Raw genomic sequence first — 20,344 nt, forward strand, 5'->3', positions numbered from 1 at the left:
GGGTTAAAAAGAGTTCCATTTTAAAAAACAAAACAAAATGCTAAATCATTTGAAAAAACCTTTGCTAACGGTGGGATGAGAGATGTGAAAGGGCTTTTCGAGAAATCATTACGAGCCTAACTCATGCTCCAGTCCTAGTTTTTGCTGACCCAAGCAAACCATTTATCCTGCATACTGATGCCAGTCTGGAGGGTCTGGGAGCCGTCCTGTACCAGGAAGTGGAAGGCAAACGTAAACCTGTAGCCTTTGCCAGCCGAGGATTGTCTGATAGTGAAAGGTTTCAGAGTAACAGCCGTGTTAGTCTGTATTCGCAAAAAGAAAAGGAGTACTTGTGGCTGTGTACTGTAGCTCACGAAAGCTTATGCTCAAATAAATTGGTTAGTCTCTAAGGTGCCACAAGTACTCCTTTTCTTTTTGCGAATACAGACTAACACGGCTGTTACTCTGAAACCTGTTAGATGCCTTGTAGTGCTCTCGGACTGAACAGTGACCATTCCTCCGAGAAGAAAAACATTTCTGTGGCAGGCTGGTTTTTAAGAACTCCCAGCTGTAAGAAGCTGCTCAGACGTTTGGAATATTCAGAGCAGTCCTGGTGGGGAAGAGATAGCAGGCAGAACACTGGGGAGGTGCTCAAAGGTGCAGGATATACACAAGCTATTATATGGATCTAAGCACCACAATGGCGTAGGGATGTGCTTATATATGTATGTACGTTCGTTCTATGCACGCGCACAGACAGTGAATATACTCTCCTGTAGCACCTTTTAAACAAACTGTACCACAAGGCACTACAGAGGGCAAAAACAATAGTGAAGGAGAGAAATTAAGAGGTGTGAAGATAGAAGGGATGTTTTCAGGTATCATCTGAGAGAGTCCTTTAAGACTACTCCAGATGCTGCAGAGGAGAAGGCTACTAGGCCAACAGGGCTGTGATTGTGCGCAGGGATGGCAAGGAAGACCTACAACACGAGCAGAGGCAAACAAGGTCTAGGAATCAGCTGGAGAGTCCACAGAAAGTTTAAAAAACAAGACACAACCGGGAATGGAGCTTGCTGCTAAAAAAGCCAGGAACCAGTCCTAATATCTCCTGTACCAACTACAGAGCTCCCGAAGACTGAGCTTTGTGGATTTATAGCTGTCTCCATATGAGAGGTCTCAAGGAAGCTTCATTCTTCACATGATACCTAAACTGATGGAGGGTTTAGGAAGTCTCAGATTGAATACCGACGTGAAGCTCATGCCCTGACACCATCCTAGCTCAGCATAAGCTATTTGCAATTACCAGCAATGTCACAGAGCACCAAGCTGGTCTTATTAAATATAAATGCTTAGGGGGTAAGCTAGAAGGGGCTTCTTTTTCAGGTAGTTTTCTCCTTCCTGATCTGCCAACATCAGCATTTTCCCCCTCCTTTGCTTCTCTGGTGGTTAATATTTTCACATCCAGCGTTGGCAGTGGGTACTGGCCTGCAGGCAGAAAAATTATCCAGGAAAAGGATTCCTCCTCAGCACGTTATTATAAGCTTGCTGGAAGCCAAACAATTAAGCCAACTGTTTTCTCTCTCTCATTTAGATATTTTGTACACACACAAACTTTCTGCTGGGCTCCTGACCCCTGCTCTCCCTCAATATCACACAAACGCATGAAATAATCAGCCTGCCAGCTCTGTCCACCTAATCTCAAACGATGAGTGCAATAATTCTCATCTGCCACCTGTAAAATAAACCCTCATTAAAGAGAATTAAACCAGAGCAGTGACTGGTAGCCATGTTAATTCTTATTTAACTCTTCCGAACCACAAAGACGACTTTTTCCATCAAAAAGTGCAGCCTTCCATCACTGCTGACTAATAACCAAGCTGGCATGTCTATGGAGCTCTCAAAGCACTGCAAAGGCATTACACAAGCGTCACAGTAGCCATAGGAGATGACCAAGTTCTCATTCCATTTTACAGATAGCGAAACAGACACAGAAAGGTGAAGCCATTTACCTGAATCAGTGTCAGTGCAGAGAATGGACCCCAGAAGTCCTGCCTTCCAGTTTTCCCCACTCTAACCCCAGCTGACCATATCATCTCTAAAAAGAGATGTAGAATACATAGAAGCACTCTTCTTTGCAACTGCCCTCTTCCACCCTAACTCGATGTCATCACAACCTGGTGTTTTGGACATCACAGTACTCTCTGTACCACGAACAACCATTCCCACACGTGGTGTCACTGAGTAATGGGGAGAAACCTATGTGTGTACACACCCCCCATTGCGGTTAGAGAGACTTTGGAGTCAAGATTCCCTTTTTCCATTTACAGCTCTGGGAGGGAGTGTTTCTAGTGCTTAGAGTAGGGAACAAGGATTCAGGACTCCTGGATTCGATTTGCAATACTGCCCCGACTTAGTGCATGACCTCGAAACAGTCACTTCATCTCTCTGATCTCAACATCCATGGGGCTGAGGGTTAATCAGCCAACTGTCTGTAAGGCAGTTTGAGACCTCCACATTAAAGGAGAGACATAAAAGCCAATTACTTTGGTCATCTGCTCAGATAGGTAAAGGTATTTGATAATGCAATGCAGGGCATGGGGGGGCTTTGTGCTTTTATGTTATCCCTAGAGCTTTGACTTTACATTTGGTGGCAACACTCTCAGCAGGAGACTTACAAGGCTATTTTATAGAAAAAAAGCAAACCAACCCCTTCTAGAAACGCTTCTGCATCACCAACTACCATGAAGCCTACCTATAAAACATGCAGCTATAACTCCAGCCCATGGGGAGCCAAGAGCTCTCAGTGTTACAGGGAGAGGGAAATTTACAGGTATGTGTATGGGCTAAGTAGGAATCAAGGGATGGTAGCTTCAGGTCAGAGGAACTGTGTTTTAACAGGAGGCTTCACAAGAGAGGATGGGGAGGGTGGGTTAGTACTAGGGGGAGATAAACGCTTGCTTGGTTTTATTTTGAACATTAATTTGATGGGCCTGTACCACCAAGACCCAAGCAAGCACCTGCCCTCTGTTCTGCCAAAATCAACCTTTTCCTGCTAGGTCCCTTCTGAAATATTGGGGCCTTTCCTCCCTTTTAGGTGAAGAGAAAGAGGATTTTAAACTTGAAAGATTTCACCCTGGAGGGCTAGTCAGGGGGTTCAAAGCTACAGATGAGTTCTCAGCCACTAATGCAGCTCTGCATTTGCTCCCTTCTCTCAGCAGGTCTGAAATCCCCCTTAAGCAATGATTCTCTCACCCCACCCCACCCCACCCCCCTTCCCTTCTTCCAAACCAATTTGAATAGGAAATGAAGTGTGGCTCTGTGGAGACAATGGCTTATTGTAAAGTTCTTGCTGCTACGCGGGGTATAAAAACCTGCCACGGCACATGTAAACATTAGCAACTGCCAGGCTCCTCTGTAATGAAAAGCTATAAAGAACACCCAGGTGGGAAGCACAATACTACAGGCTAATTAAAGTAACCAATAATATTCCTCACAGGAATGTGAGAGTGTGTTCCGCTCAGTGGGAGAAGCCACTGCTAAGCCTATGAACTCAGCTTCCTGATGGAACAGAAACAACAAAAAAAAAGACATAGCACTGCAAAGGCTGCCATCACTGCTGGACACCTTGCTTTGTAAAAGGCACAAGGGCGGCATCTGGAGTTAAATCACAAGCCTAGAAGTCGGGCAAACTGGATGCTAGACCTAACTCTGCCATGGATTTGTGACCTTGGGCAAGTCGTTTCCCCATCCTGGTATGCCACCATCTGTAGAAGGGGATCAGTTCATTAATGAACTTAGCCTGTCATTTATGTTTGTAAAGCACTCATTCAGATCAAGTGCAGCACGTGACTGCTTTCGATCTCTTCAAGATTCTGGAGCAAAGTGTAACCATTGAAGGCCCTCTCAGAAATGCTGAGTGTTATTACAAAGCCCCAGATCTACAAGCTGCAGCCATGAACGCTGACAAGGCATATATCCTTTCTGAAAAACAACAGTTCCTAGTGACAGGGTTAATGATGTTTGAGCAGCCTCTCACCCTGACCTGCCCTTCCACATATTCCAGCTTTAATGCACTTGCCCGATTCCCCCACCCCCAAAGGGATGTGTGGGGGAGGAACAGTGGCCTCCAACACCAATTATTTTCTACATCACTGAACTTCCTGGCTCCACATTTGCAGAGTCTAGCATTTCACTCTGACTTGCTGAAGAAACAGATGCAGTAAAATGTCCACGGTACAAACTCCATGAGAAAAGAGGGGGTTATATATCAGTGGTGGAGGGAAGAGGACAAATCCATCCCCTTACACTCTTTCAAAGAGAGAAGAAGGGTTTCCAAACCCCACTGGCACGGCCATTGCAAATGGACAAGATTTTTCTTCATTTCCTGTCCTAGAGTGCTGTGTAGTGTCATTGTGCACTGGTAAATCAAGGTTGCACTTCACCCCAGAGGAGAAGGTTATTCCTGTCTGATGTTTTGTGATTCAAGCTGCTGTATCAATGTAATAGGGTATTACTGATCTCCCTCTTTTCTATCTGTCTCCCCCAAACAGGACTAGATGAGGCTCTTTTCCCCTGTCCATTTTAATCTCTCCTACTGCAGAACATTTCTATGCAGGGGATTGTTGTACTGGTGACGATGCCTGTGCTCCCACACTCTTCCTCTTCCTCCTGACATGTATACTGCCCTTCCCAGCTCACTCAACATCCTGTCACCAAAAAGATCCAGTCTCTCCAGGCAAGGTGGAATTGTGCTTCGTTCGCTGTAGTTCCAATCAGACGCGCTCAGTCAAATCCTGTGCGGACACACACACGAGCCTTTGAACCTAATGGCTAAGGGGACCTAGAGCTCTGTCCGGCATTTTCAATCATTTGATGCATTACAGTTTTGAGTCACTTTTCAAACTGAGCTCTGGAGCCTCTGATCCCAAGGGAAGTCATTACCTTGCGGAAAAAGATCAGTTGTGAAGACCGATCAGGTCTACCACCTATAGAACACAAGTCAAATGCCTGAAAACAATCCAATTATAAAGCCTCCTCAACTGTCTCTCCTTCCCACTTGTAACATTTTATGAAGACTATCTTGACAGCCCCTGGAAGGAAGCCCTCTATCCACCAGCCTGGCCTTGGCAGTCAGGCTTCCTCAAAACCAACAAAATTACAGCCAAACAAAGAGAGGAAAGGACTGGGGGTAAGGAAAACGATGCTGACAAGAGTCTTCATGTGGCATGATGCATGGAGCCCTGTATCAGCAACAGGAGGTAAAAATCTCAGGAAGCAAGACAACTTAGAACTTTCACTATTCTGAGCACTGTGCTAATCTGTAGGTGCAGACAGTGTCCTAGAGGCCAATGCACCTTACCTTCTTGGAGGCTGAAGAGACATTCAAACCAAATCTTTGAGCCCTTTCCTTTAATTTATCCATGTTTACCTACAAAGACACAGGAAACAGTTTAACGTTTAAGTCATTGTCACTTGAACTGTAAGATAGGAAAACTAAAAGACCAACTGTGGCTGGGAGAGGGCAGCTCGTGAGAAGGGTCCCAGGACAGAGCAGCCCATTCTGATGGGTCTGTGGAAAATGTGGTCAAGCAAGAGACACTCCTGTGAGCACTCCCTCTCTGTGCTAGGTCGGCAGACTCAGCCGCGACAGAGGGGAAGAAGAGCCACAAGGCAGAAATCTGTGCCCCAAATGAAGCAGCCAAGAACTTCCAGAGAGCTGTATTCTGCTCAAGCTTCATTAACAGGCATCTCTTAAAGCTCCAGTATTGGCCCAAAGGACAATGCTACAGATGGTGAATTCTCCCACTGAAGGAGCAGCTCATTCAATGGATTCCTCTTTTTTTTTTTTTTTTTACTGTAAATCAGATTAACTTAGTACTCTTCCTTCAGCAGCCAGATACAATTAACATGATGGAAGGAAACTTCCTGCCTCTCAGACAAACACACCAGCCATCTCTCTCCAACTCCTGTCGTTTTCAGTAACCACTGTGTTTCATTCTTACTCTTCAGGAACTATAGGACACATCTAGTCAAGCCCCATGTCAAGTTATTTTCCCTTGCTTTGCCCAGGTCACAAGCAATAGGGTTTCCCTTTGGGGAAGTATCCCACAGTCTAATGAATCCCAGTTTTGGATTTCATTGACAAGTCTTCTACAGTATGTGGTGCCATGGAAGAAAATGGGGTCCCTGATGCTAACCTACTTCTGAGCAGTATTTGAAAAACATCTTCCAAAAACACTCAGTACAAGAGAAACCTGGATTAGACCCCAAACTTGCTTAAATTAGCTTTCTGTTGCATCTTGCACCAATAATTTACCATGATCAAGCAGCAAGGTACTAAGCAGACTGTGAAGAAGTGGGAATATTCTTAATGTTTTTTCTGACTACTGTGTGGGTGCCTCAGTTTCCCCTACACATTTCTTAAGTATCTAGGTGGTGGGATAAGGGTATGTGATTGTTACAGAGCCCTAGAGGGCCAGTGTGATGGTGTCTGCATAGAGAATGGCCAACACCCTGTCTCCTGGCAACTGATGCCCTGGGCCCCTCCTCTGCAAAGGTGCCAACTGAAGATGTTGGAGAACAAAGATCAGGTGGCCTCCTGGCCCAGGAAAGGGACAAAGGCCAGAGGAGGGGCTGGAGAGTTACACTTTGGAGCTGGCTGGGGAAATGGAGGGAGACCCAGATGAGGCTCTGGCCTCCCTGCCCCCCAAGACGGACCTGACTAAGGGGTCCTGTTCTCTGTACCTACAAGTTCAGTTTTAGACCATGTTCCTGTCATCTAATAAACCTTCTGTTTTACTGGCTGGCTGAGAGTCATGTCTGACCGCGGAACTGGGGTGCGGGCCCACTGGCTTCCCCAGGAGCCCTGCCTGTGCGGACTTGCTGCGGGAAGCCCACGGTGTGAGAAGGGGATGCTGAATGCTCCGAGGTCAGCCCCAGGAAGGTCGAAGCTGTGTAAGCGTCTTGCCCTGGAAACAGTCTGCACAGAGACAGGAGGCTTCCCCAGAGTCCCGATTGGCTTCGTATGGAGTAGTTCCAGAGCATCGCCCGGTGACTCCGTGACACAGGCTACCCACGCAGCTCAGAACTTACATTTCCAGTTGAAATCTGAGGTAGAATAGTGCACCATTTGGACATTAGAAAGAAAGGGTCATTTACTGTAGGAAAACAGGAGGCTGTACAGAATCTAGGTTCTTGGAGCAATGCATATAACAGTTCAAGCAAAAAGGGCAAAGACAGAACACCAGGCACACAAGCGGGAAGCTCACATGCAATATTAATAAAATATTTGCCTTTATTCCTTCAGGCATTTAGTTCTAAAGCCAGCTTATCCAGGAGTGTGGTCAGCTGAGAGAGGCAGCCAAATATTGCACAGAGGAGGGGGTCCTAGCAAACTTAATGCCTGTATAACCTTAAGCAACCTCATGCATATCCTACCTGGTTTGTTTTGGGGTTTACTATTTACTCCTGGGGATGGAGACTTGTCTGAACAAGCACTTTTGGTATTGTGATTAAAGGGCATGATCAGCTATAATTATAAGCAATAAGCATTCCTTACCGTAGGCTTGCTGTCTGCAGACAGACCTGAGATTGGGGAAGGGGAAGACACAGTTAGTGATCAGAAATGGCAAGAACAGTTTTAAACAGAGTTCTCTGACTCCCTTGGCAGAGATGTAGTTTAAGCAATCTCCACTGGATCGTGATTGAACAGAACTAGCTGGGTATCCCTCATGTTCTAGTGAGCTGAACACAAGTGAGAGTGCCAGGAATTGAAGTCCATTTTAATCCTGGCTGACACTGTCTCGCTGTGTGACCTTGGAGATAGTCACTTCATCCCTGATTCCGTCTCCCCATATGTAAAAATACAGATAGCCCTCTTGTGAGGTAGCAGAGGGCTTTGACAATTAGGAGTGGTATTTTTAAAGGTAGCCCAGCTCCCAATGATTGCTCATGGCAGCTGGGCGCTGTACAAAAATCTGGCTGTTACCGTCTAGCCACGTTCAGACACAAGAAAGACACACTGGACTAGGTAGCTCAGAGCCACTCTGAAAAAGGACAAGGACGATGCATGTCCATTTCCTATCCTGGTTTCTTCCAGCTCACTGATTCTGGTGATCACTAGGGAAAGGGACAAGCAGTTGGAAGAACACGAAGTCCCATTTGGCTTTTTCTGTATAGGAAGCGTTAACTATCTGCTGAAGGGTTAATTCTACAGATTAGCTCTACTTGATTTGCTTACCTTTAGTGGAAGCTGTGGACATACCAAACCTGTAGAAAGTAAACAGAGTTTTGTCAGAGACTCAGAGCTGCACTATAGGGTAGGAAAGCGTCTGAGTCGCCAAGCATAAGATGTAGGGGGAGCGTTTCCTTCAAAAATTCTTCATGAGGGCACTTGAGACAAATTGATCTTTGGGTGGGATTAGCTTCCAGTTAATGCTACGACTGTAGTGATTACTGCTGTATTTACTTTGCAAAATGGAAAACTCCGCAGAGCTAGCATCAGCACCATTGTTCCATACAAGCAGCCTCAAAGCCCCTCAGTAACCACCTTTCCCTTTTTTATTCTACATCACAGGGAGTAGGCAGCATAAATTTCCTGGTATTTTAGGATCAAGGTAAGTGACACGGATTACATACACAAAGCATGCTGTGCTAGTGATAGCAAATCAGGTTTAAAAGTATAGTCCAGGTGCTGAATACCAAACACTTGCCTCATATTTTGAGCACAATCTTCCCCTGCCTTAGCCACCTGTGACACTCAGGAGGGCAGCCAGGCAATGTTACCTAGCAGTTAACTCGCAGGCTTCTGCTCTAAGACTCCCATCTTGCATTCTGAGCTCTGTCAATAATAATCCTGGCCAAGCCCCTTCCCAAGACTCAGTTTCCCCATCTGTAAATGGGGATAAAAACCACTTCCCTCTCCTGTCGGGGAAGGCAGCAGTATAGGGGTTGTGAGGCTTCAATCGTTAATATTTGACAAGTGCTTTGATATACTAGGACGAGAGAGGCTTAGGCAAGCAACAAGGACTACAAAGTGGGCAAAGCCTTCCAGAAACTCAGATAAGCAGCTTCCTGAAAGGCAATCCAGTTAAGAAGCAGCTTTCACCTCCTCCTTATATGCCTCAAAAATCCAGAGACTTTCAATCCCCAATGCTGCCCCAGATCCCCACACACAGAGCTGTGGCGAGGATCCATGTCAGTATGACCTGTCAATGAGACAAGAGTCTAGCATTCTTCCACCAAATAAAAAAATTGTGACAGCGCTCCAAGCAGAGACTTACCGAGCTGCTCGTGCCGCCTTCTTACTCTCCAAGCTCACAGGGACATTGAATCTCTCAGCCCGTTTCTGCATTCTCTGAAACAGGGAGAAGAAAAAGAGCAAAACTTAATCCAGCCATACCGGCAGCCAGTTCGGGGCACATCTTAGACTGGGGATGCCCGCATTCAATTCCCAAGGAAGCATTACCAGCTTTCTGAGCCCACTCTTAATTTGCGGCCTAGTATTTAAACACAGGGATCAGAGTTCCTGGGCTCCATCCCCAGTTCTGCCAGAAACTCACCAGGACTGAGCAAGTTTCTTCACCTCTTTATGCCTTAGTTCCCCCTCCCCGCTTAAAACAGCTATTCCCCATCCTCATTGTGAGGACAACAGATCCTTGGAGAGAAGGCACTACAGAAGGGAAAACCAAACAAAAGGTGTGTAAAATTGTCACAAAATCATCTGAGATCTGCCTTAACAGATCATTAGAGCAGAGACCTGCAGCTGATCAGCTTTGCCCTCATCCCACAAACAGTGGGAGAGAGTTGCTATTTGCATGGTCTGTATCATGGCCATCCCTTAAACTTTGGGATACAGGACTAGCAATGTCACTCTCCTTTATTTCTATGGCAGTGATGAACAAACATAGCAATAAAAATCTATCTAATCCTAGAGAAAGCTTTTCTCCGGTGAAGTCCGGGGCACCTGCAGCTCCCCAACTTTAAATCTGAGCAGAGGGTATTCAGCACCTCACCTGACCAGAGCAGGTCACGACTTATTAAACATCTGTATGGAAAGGCAATTGCCAAAGGAGGCACAGATTAGCACACTGACCCAGAGGCAAAAGGATGGACTTTTTTCTTTTTTAAATTAGCAAAATACAAATCTGCTGCTGGGCGAAGACTGGCATGCCAAGCCGGTGAGACAGAACCTTGCACATCTCATCCAGGGAGAACCTTGTGCCAAAAGGCAAAGAAGCAGAAGCCCTGGCACTGAGCAACTGTGACTTGCCCTCCAGCGGTAGGAAGAAAGCAGCAAGCTTAACGGGCCTCAGCTGATTTCCAAAAAAATGCAAACAAGAATTTTTTTTTTAAAAGTGAAACACTAAGAAGAAATATGTTCGAAAAGAAGGGTTATTTCAAAAAAATGGAATTTGTCCCTTAAATCTTAGAACAAGTCTTTCTGAGGGTGACAGGCACAATTCACACAGCTGGCTCAGCCTTTCAAGCGGAGTTTATCACTTAGCAGTGAAAATACGATTAATGCTGAAATTCACAATCACGGGAAGGACCCAGCCTGCCATCCTTTCCCCACAGACAAAGCTCCCACAGACCAAGATGCAGTCTGCCTTGCTTGGAAAGGAGCGAAGGACTAAAGTGTTGAAAGCACAGGGGTGCTTGTGTGTTCACACACATACATACTTATTTACAACCCTTTAAGTATTTTTATACTTAAGAGGAAAGAAATTTGATTAGCTATTTAGTGCCTTATTATTATTTATACAAGACCATACAAGTTAATTTGGTGCTTTACAGCTAAGAGCAACTGGGAATTTTTTAGTGCCCCTGACTAAAAGTAGCTGCAGTAACCATTCCCTTGACTATTGTCAAGCATGGAACAAACTTCTGTGTGAAAACAGACTGAAAAGACTGGAACTGTTTACCTTCAAGAGGAGAGCAATATGGGGGATGCAGTAAGAGGTATACAAAATCATGGTCTAGAGAAGTTAGATTGAGCTCTGCAACTCACCCTCTCCCATAGCACAAGAGTATGTTTAATGAAACAAAGGGAATATGTTTAAAATCTATAAGAAATATTTGTTCATGCATTAGCCTGCTGAACTCATGGCCCCCAAGGTAGAATTCAGGCCAAAAGCTTAGCAAAATTCAAAAAGGGATTGGACATTTATATGAACAACAAGAATATCCAGAGTTGTTATAGCAAACAATATAACCACAGACAAGAGCTTTGGAAGGCACACTCCTGCTTCTGGGTACATGCCAGCCTGAGTATTACAGGCTAGGAGGGGGCAGTTTATGTGCAGATTTTTGCAACTACCACTGAAAGGGCTAGTATTGGACACTGTTGGGGGTAGGATATTGGACTAGATGGAATACTGGTCTGATCCAGGTAATTCTTATGTTCTTAAAGACTTACTAACCCTTTGTTAAACTAAGCTCCTTATGGTATTAAAACAGAATTTTAAAAAATGTGATTTACTTATGCTCTTACTTTACACTTGCATTTCATTCCACTTGGACCAATGAGCCCCAGGAAGGTGAAATGACTTGCCCTAGGTCACATGGCAAGTCAGTGGCTGAGCTGGGACTAGAACCCAGGAGTCCTGGAAACATCAGTGGGATGCCATCTACACAAATCTACTCCAGTAGGTGTCTACAGACCTTGATTAAAAAGGTAATTTACATGACAAAAACATACTTTCTTTGTGAATAGGTCTTGGCAGAGTTTGGAACTGAAAACAAGGCTGTAGATATGATGTCAGCAAATGCATTTAATGAGCTGTTTAAACAGCTAATGACAAAGGCATCCCACAAAGCGTGGAAGACGACACTCCTTCGTGATTTGTTCTGGCTCCACATCAGATCAATTTTTATGTATTTCTCCTCATTACTCCCCCAGCTGAAGTCATAATCCTCCATTTGCGACATCACCCCCTGGTTGCTGTGGAGCTGTTCACGTCACAAACAGAAGATTAGAACTTCAAGGTGGTGGCTGACCAGCAAGGAGACACAAATCGTGTTTTCATACTAACTCCCGAGTTACAGCGAACAAGAGAAAAAAAAATCAAGACAGAAAAAAGCATTAGAGGAAGCAGAATGTGTTTTGGAGAATGAAAAATTTTGCAGGAAGTTTCCACAGGGGGACTGCATCAGCTGCTTCTGGTGTGTGTATTTTAAATTAGACCAGTAAGCATAAAAGAAGAGAGAGACTCACGAAAGGTAAAGATGAGAATCTGTTAACTCATCAGTTAATCCCAAACAGGATTATTCCCTACAGCGTATTCTCTGCAGGTCTCTATCCTCTCCAGTTTGACATGTCTCAAGGAATCCAGGATATCAGCCTACCATAGCTGGCAACAGCAGTCCAGTGATAGGGCTTTAGAGACATCAGAAACCAAGATGCATCTTACATAGCCCATGTGATAATGGAGGTAGCTCTGTCTTCGAGTTCCTCTCTAGCAACCCCTTCAGCCAACTCACATCAGAGAATGCCATGGACTAAGTTCATCCACTGACTGCAATACAGTTACAAGCTAGGGATGAATTTAGCTCCATGTCCTGCTTGCTGTTGCCAGGCAAGTGGCACTGATACGTGGCCTGTGATGATTGTTGGCAAGAAGGAATAAAGTGGCAGAAATGAGACAGGAAGAAAGGAAAGTGACATACACTGACAGACGATGGACAGGAACAGACCTTAAAATCTGATGTCCCAATCAAACGCACCATAAGAGCTCGACATCTCTTAAAGACAATCTACAGCCTAAAGCAATTCAGAATCACAATATAAAGCTCTGAAAAACCTCACAGGGTTTACAACAGAAATACTGATAAGGAACTTAAGGGAGGGATCCCCAAATGTGAAAAACACACACACACAGGTTAAAACAGATACCCCTAAAAGGAGGGAAGGGATGGGGTGGTGACAGGATTCTTACCTCCATCTGTGGTATTTCTGATGTTATTTTCACCACTTTCTTTTCTGCAGTCCTAGAAGTTTTTGGGGAGGGGGGGGGGAAGAGAGATGGATCAGAGCCAGGAAACTACACTCACCAACCTAATTTCCAACCAGCGAATTCCTATTAGTTTAAGATAATATGTCCCAGTAGCAGAGATAGTGGGTTGCCTCCCTCCAACTCCGTAAGTGTAACCAACGGATCTCAACCATCATTGGGTTCATGGTCTACAGAACAAAAGCACCCTCAGCCATCACCCCTACGACACCAATGCCTCTCCAGCCCCTTGCAAGCATAGCGTGGCACCTAGGCGCCAAAGAGAACATGAGCTATGGAAGTACAATCCTTACCCAAGGTTAGGGATAAGATAGAAAGGGAAGCACTCTCTTGGTGAGGCCACAGCCTTGACAATCAGGCCCCATGGGTCCTACCTATAGTGTGACTAGTGGGGTGGGTTAGGGCTCTGGCAGTCAGGACTTCTAGATTCCATTAGGGGCTCTGATAGTAAGTGTGGCCTAGTTGCCACAGAAGATCCATGGGGACAAGTACTCTGGGGTTCTTCTTCCTGCTCTGTCACCAACGCAGCCTCAAGAGGGAAGAAGTCTCTTCCGTGCTGAGGAAAGTGTTGATACTTCCCAAGTCACAGTGGGGAGGTGAGGATTAATCAGCATGCACACAGCACTCGGAGAAGCTTGCTTGAAAGGTAATATGGAAATGCAATGTATCACAAGCCTTCCACACACCCAAGAATGACCTATCACTTATTTCCCAGAGGCTCTCAATAGTAATATTCAGCTCCCCCATCAGAAGCCCAAAGCCTGCACCGTGTGAGCTTTATTCCTTTACAGCTATTCGTTTACAAAGGATTGCTCTGTTCTAGTTCACGGCACAGCCACAGGTTACTTTCACCAAGTCAGCGCCAGCTTCCTCAGCTCTGGCGATATTTCAAATGCACGCTTCTTTAACAATACACAGTTGGCTACAGTGAAGACCCAGCAAAGAGACTAAACACAAATATAATGGAGTGGGCGTGCTCCAAAGTTTATGCTCTGAAAATAGGGCTGAGGTTTGAGGTAGAAAACAAAGGAGGAAAAGACAAAGTTCGGAAGTTCCCAGGGTAAAAGAAACAGCATCCTCCTCCCCCAAACAACTCCCATAAACCAGTGGGTCATAACCAGCCTCATTAAGGTCTCCCATTTAGAGAAATGTGCTGCCTTTGTTCCAGATTCCTGGACAGTTTTCCTATTTTATGCCCTGAAAGGTAGTAATGGTTTAATTACACTTTCACAGGAAGCAATTCGGAACAGGAACCAGGACTTGTTACTCTCCAGCCTCCTCAGGAGCTACTTGTTTGGGACGCAGATAAAGGATGCCCCCTGCTGTCCAAAATTAAGTACTGAACTCAAATTAGCTTGAAGCAGTTCTACCACCTTAGCAGACAGTTGTACATCAGAGTTTGTTCTCTCTCATGTCTTTCATAGTAACCATTTAAGTACCTGTAAGGCAGCAATCATACAGGCAAACAGTCAGCCATGACACACTCAGCCAGAGCTCCCAGGCAGCCAAGGACATCAGAACCTGATTTATAGTTATGGGGGATGTTGGTTGGGACACAAGGAATTATCCCTTTTTCCTTACAAGACCTTTAACTTACAGCTGGAGCAGTGTCTACAGCTGAGATGAAGGGCCCCAGAACATGGTTTCATCTGAACTACATCACTCACATGCACCCACAAGCCAACGTGCTGAGCTACAGTCTCATTTCGATGCAGAAACGGAGAACAGAGCTCTAAAGAACTCTTCATTCTCATTGCTGCAGCTTCCCTCAGGTATCCCCAACTGCCCAGGAGTGAGCATGAATGTAAGCAATTAAGGTGAAATTCACCCTTATGCAGAGGGCCGGCACTAGGCCTATGCACCACTTTTGTGCTATCCTGATGGCTTAAGTGAGGCTTTGTTCTGACCCACAGCACAGGAGTGAATGTCAAGAGCGCAACATTAACAAGCTCATATTGACTACTTGCACACAGTAACTGGCAACGGAGGACAGCAAAACACAGGCTGGAAACACCCTCCCGTAGCAAGAGGTGGGGGCTAAGCAGAGGACTGGGAGGAAAGAAGTCTTGAATGCCAATCGCAGCAGGGACAATACCTCCTTTTGTGGTCTTGGACAAGTCACTTCACCTCTCTGCACCCTAGTTTTGCCATCTGATGAAAATAAGGGGGATAAATACTTCCTTGCCTGCCAAAGAGTGGTGAGGGTTAGCAGCAAAGGGCTTTGCAGAGGAAAAGCACCACATGAAGGTCAGTTCAGTGTTGCAGAAATTTGCTAGCAGTAATGCACTGGGGTTTAACCTCCACCATTCAGTTAAACTGAAAGAGGGCCTCTCTTTATACAGACATGACGCATCTTCTCAGATCCGAGCAAAAACAAAAATTGCAGGCTAATTTCCTATTTCCCTTCTGCCACTAAACCCTGTGCATTCTATATCTGCAGTAACTACTAAATCACACTCCCTGCATCAAGCAAACAACTGTCTGTGGATTAATAAGGAAACTCAACTCAGAGCTATGGAAGCAAATGCTTAGGAACCACAATGAAAGGAAAAAAGCCTGGAAAGAGACATCCTGTGCTGTGACTTGTTGGCATGATGCAAAAGTGAGGAGACTAATTTACTAGTCTGATCCTCTTCCATCCAACTCCACGTCACTGTGCGTCGCCTGAGCGAATGAGCAATATACAGCATAGATACTATCACAAGAGAAGGAAGAGGACAACTAGGCCAACTGACTGGGAATCAGACAAATATTTCCACATTTCTATAGTATCTTTCATCCCCAAATCCTTCACAAACTATACACAGCTCCCCTGAAATGCAGCTGCCCCTGAGGTGGACAGCAGTAGCCAGTCCAACAACAAGGTGAGGCCAAGGACACCAGGCTAGAATTCTCCTCTCACAGGTGTCAGGGATGTTTGGTGAACACACAGGGCAGCCAGGGCCTTGCTTTTCAAAGTCTCCTCCAAAAGATCTAAACTGCTTGGAAGTCAGTTTATCTGCCGGGGAGAATGAGGGGCAGAGCCTACCCTGCTGGGATGTGAACCTGTGATTCCAGGGAGTCCAAGGTACTGCACACCTGATGTTTATTCCACTATGCCCCCTCCACACACACAACTATGATACTTGTCTTTGTAGATTTCAACTCCTTTGAAGCAGGTTCCATGGAACTAGTGAGCGTTCCTACAGTGCTACTGTCTCCATACCCAGACATACCCCCTCAGTTACAGCCATGCATTCCCCAGAAACATACACATCAGCTGATTTTTCAGGAGGTTCTTCCTCTTTAGCAGGAGGCTCTGCCGGTTTCTGTTCTTCTTCCTGTAATTCAATTAGTTGAGAAAGGGGGTCAGGTTAATACTCCCGTCAAGTGAATGGAAGGAAGAGGCATTGGAGGGGGACACTCTCAATATTAATGGATTTTGATTGTTTAAAAACCATCTACTCAGAGCTCTAGGTGCTTGGAAACAAGTTTTTTCCACGCTACATACAGAATTCAAATGGAGACAATGTCCCCAGTCAGTGCATCCTTCTCCCCCTGAATCTCTGCACATCAGATCTGGCTTTCCCTTTCCACCCAGTCCCTGGGAACAGAGACAGGCTTTGCAACATCTGCTGAAGGTTAACAATCTCGGACTCTGGCAAACCAAGGAAAAAATTACTGGGAGCCCCATGTCACCAGACCTATCTCATTTTAAACCAGAGGGCTGTCAGCTACATTTCATCAGCTGCCCTAGTAACACCTGAGGAAAGAGTCTCTCTAAAGGTTAAGAGGCCCAAGAATGAACCTATTTACCCATTTTAATGTACTTTAAGATTCCTCCTGATCCAAAAAAAAAAAAAAGGCTAAAATTGCTGGGCTTTCTGCATTCTCACTGCTGGCCTCTCCCTTTAGAGTACTCAGAGGGCAGCACAAACTCTGCTTCCCCACAAGTCTGTGTAGCCTGGTCAATGAGCACCTCGCTGTGGGATAACGTCTGTTGCAAAAGCCTTGTTAGTATTTATTAGAGGGAGCTGAGGTCTAATCATCAGAGTCCAGGGCCAGACTGCTGACCTTCAGTAGCTATTGCAAAGCCTGTCTCTAGTTTTGGTTCTGAAACAGTGTTCCTTGGTGATCGAGGCAAGTCACTTTACCTCTACCTCACCTTCCTCATCTGCAAAAACAGTGATAACACTACAGACACCCCTACTGTATGGAGGGTGCTGTGAGGATAGATACATTGGGAAACAGCTGAAAGCTTTACATAAAAGACTATACTTAGTGCTTACCCCATAATGTAGTCACTATACCTATCTGTAGTGATCAGATAGTGTTAATTTAAATGCCTGAATTTTATATTCTGGGCATTTATTTTGAAAATTATAGGGCTGTCAAGCAATTGAAAATATTAATTGCAATTAATTGTGCTGTTAAACAATAGAATACTATTTATATAAATATTTTTGGATGTTTTCCACATGTTCTAATATATTGATTTTAATTACAACACAAAATACAAAGTATACAGTGCTCACTTTGTATTTATCTTGTCTTATAAATATTTGCACTGTAAAAATAAAATAGTATTTTTCAATTCACTTAATACAAGTACTGTAGTGCAATCTCTTTATAAGAAAGTTGAACTTACAAATGTAGAATTATGTACAAAAATAACTGCATTCAATAATAAAACAATGGAAAACTTTAGAGCCTACAAGTCCACTCACTCCTACTTCTTGTTCAATCAATCGCTCAGACAAACAAGTTTGTTTACATTTGCAGAAGATAATGCTGCCCACTTCTTGTTTACAGCATCACCTGAAAGTGAGAACAGGCATTCACATGGCACTATTGTAGCCGGCATTGCCAGATGCACTAAAAATGCATATGCCTCTTCATGCTTCAACCACCATTCCAGAGGACATGCGTCCATGCTGATGATGGATTCTGCTCGATAACAATCCAAAACAGTGCAGACCAATGCATATTCATTTTCATCAGGAGAGTCAGATGCCATCAGCAGAAGGTTGATTTTCTTTTTCGGTGGTTCAGGTTCTGTAGTTTCCGCATCAGAGTGTTGCTCTTTTAAGACTTTTGAAAGCATGCTCCACACCCCATCCCGATCAGATTTTGGAAGGCACTTCAGATTCTTAAATCTTGCGTCAGGTGCTGTAGTTTTCTTTAGAAATCTCACATTGGTACCTTTTTTGCGTTTTGTCAAATCTGCAGTGAAAGTGTTCTTAAAAATGAACATGTGCTGAGTCATCATCCGAGGCTGCTATAACATGAAATATATGGCAGAATGCAGGTAAAACACAGAGCAGGAGACATACAATTCTCCCCCAAGGAGTTCAGTCACAAATTTAATTAAACGCATTATTTAACAAGTGTCATCAGCATGGAAATGTTTAGCATATCTGGCACATAAATACCGTACCTTGCAATGCCGGCTACAAAAATGCATGCGAACGTCTGTTCTCACTTTCGGGTGACATTGTAAATTAGAAGTGGACAGCATTATCTCCCATAAATGTAAACAAACTTGTTTCTCTTATCGACTGGCTGAACAAGAAGTAGGACTGAGTGGATTTGTAGGCGGTAAAGTTTTACATTTTTTGATTTTAAGTGCAGTTATATAACAAAAAAAATCTACATTTGTAAGTTGCCCTTTCATGATAAAGAGATTGCAATACGGTACATGTGTGAGGTGAATTGACAAATACTATTTTGTTTATCATTTTTACAATGCAAATATTTGTAATAAAAATAATATAAAGTGAGTACTGTACACTTTGTATTCTGTTGCAATTGAAAGCAACATATTTGAAAATGTAGACAAACATCCAAAATATTTAATACTTTTCAATCAGTATTTTATTGTTTAACAGCGCAATTAAAACTGCGATTAACGTGATTAATTTTTTTTAATCGCAATTAATTTTTTTGAGTGAACGATGTAAGGGGCTAAGATTTACCCCGGCTTCTCCACACACTAATATTTTGGGACATGATTCTGCAACACTGAAGACCACTCACATGAGTAAAGTCTCATACGTGTTTTCAGGATTAGAGCTTTTTTCCCAACTGAATTTATAGTATTAATAGTAACGAAAATTCTATTGACACCGAAAACATAAAGTGCAATAACAACTAAATCACAATGTATTTAAAAACAAAGACATGGGGCCAAATCTAGAGATTACATACAAAGATGCAACTCTTTTGACTTCAGCAGATACACACCTGGATATGTCAGGTCCGAATTTAACCTAGATGTCATTGGCAAGTGATTTATTTGGCTCTACTTTTCCTCTAGGCTTGCGGGCAAGGACCTTATTATTCATGCTAGGTCTTTTTATGAAGTCTTAGAGAGGTTTCGTAAGTGTTAGGATGAATGATTTATTTTATGTATATCTATTTGTGGGTTAGATTTGTTTTGACAAGGCTAATACTTAAAATAAAAAATCCACATTTTCTGAGGATATAGGAAATGTGCTTCGGATGAGAACATTCTCAAGTTTACAGTATCCTACGTTCTCACAGCAAGGTAGCTGGCAAAGAGAGCACACACAACATGTATGATCCAAACCTAGCATTATGCTTCTTCATCTGAATATTTTTCTGCTTTAGGTACTTAAAATAAACCCACAAGGATATATATTCACACATAGATATCTATCTACTTAGTAGCAAGGAACATGACATTTGGGGGCAGATAAAAATACCTAAAGAGACTAGTTTTCCTAACACTAACTAGGCGCTTTTCTTAAGCACAATATTTTCCAGTTGATAAGATCAGCTCTTCAGTGGTGAGGCCTAAAACTAACTCCGTTATTTCATACTTAGGGTTAGTATTAAAAGAGTCCAATTCTGTAATGTCAGCCATATACCACAATTATGCAGTCCCCAAGAAACCCCATTAGTAACAATGTCAAATACACTACAGTTCATTCACGGTGGAGTTCCCCACAATTGCGACAGTGGTTGACATGATATAGAGTAATTAATCCGCACATTGCCACCAGACTGGAAACTGCTCAAAGATCAGATGACGTCAGGCAAACTGACACACAGCTACACCTAAAATAGATTGACAGTATGATAATCTGCTCATAGTAATAGGATTTACCTCTGTTTCTTCTCCCAAAACATCTTCTTCATTTGCTTCTTCTTCAGCTAAAAGAATTTTTTTAAAAATCCACAGATTAGTGAGAGATTAATTCCTAGAAGGCTGATGTTCTCCACACTAATAAGTAAGTTAATGTTGTAAAGATTCTGTTCAGGGTCTTACATCAGGTCCATCACCACAATATGTAAGCATATATTCCAGGAATCATTTTGGAGAAGCTCTGTAGCCTGTGTTACACAAAATGTAT

At 43.8% G+C, this 20,344-nt stretch overlaps 1 protein-coding gene across 2 annotated transcripts in view; it reads right to left on the reverse strand.

Moving 5' to 3' along the window:
* The window catches only part of SARNP (SAP domain containing ribonucleoprotein), a 49,782-nt gene that overhangs the window by 26,667 nt on the left and 2,771 nt on the right, over positions 1 to 20,344 (reverse strand). Inside the window, exons 3-9 of one of the 2 annotated variants that reach the window (XM_077838255.1) lie at positions 20,098 to 20,144; positions 16,242 to 16,309; positions 12,915 to 12,966; positions 9,261 to 9,334; positions 8,219 to 8,247; positions 7,538 to 7,563; positions 5,339 to 5,407 (exon numbers count right to left, since the gene is read on the reverse strand). In XM_077838255.1, coding sequence (XP_077694381.1) covers positions 5,339 to 5,407; positions 7,538 to 7,563; positions 8,219 to 8,247; positions 9,261 to 9,334; positions 12,915 to 12,966; positions 16,242 to 16,309; positions 20,098 to 20,144 — 365 coding nt within the window. The remainder of the gene's footprint in view (positions 1 to 5,338; positions 5,408 to 7,537; positions 7,564 to 8,218; positions 8,248 to 9,260; positions 9,335 to 12,914; positions 12,967 to 16,241; positions 16,310 to 20,097; positions 20,145 to 20,344) is intronic. The other variant, XM_077838256.1, reaches the window with a different exon arrangement.

Source organism: Eretmochelys imbricata, chromosome 20 (assembly GCF_965152235.1).
Source record: "Eretmochelys imbricata isolate rEreImb1 chromosome 20, rEreImb1.hap1, whole genome shotgun sequence".
Classification (NCBI taxonomy): Eukaryota; Metazoa; Chordata; order Testudines; family Cheloniidae; genus Eretmochelys; species Eretmochelys imbricata.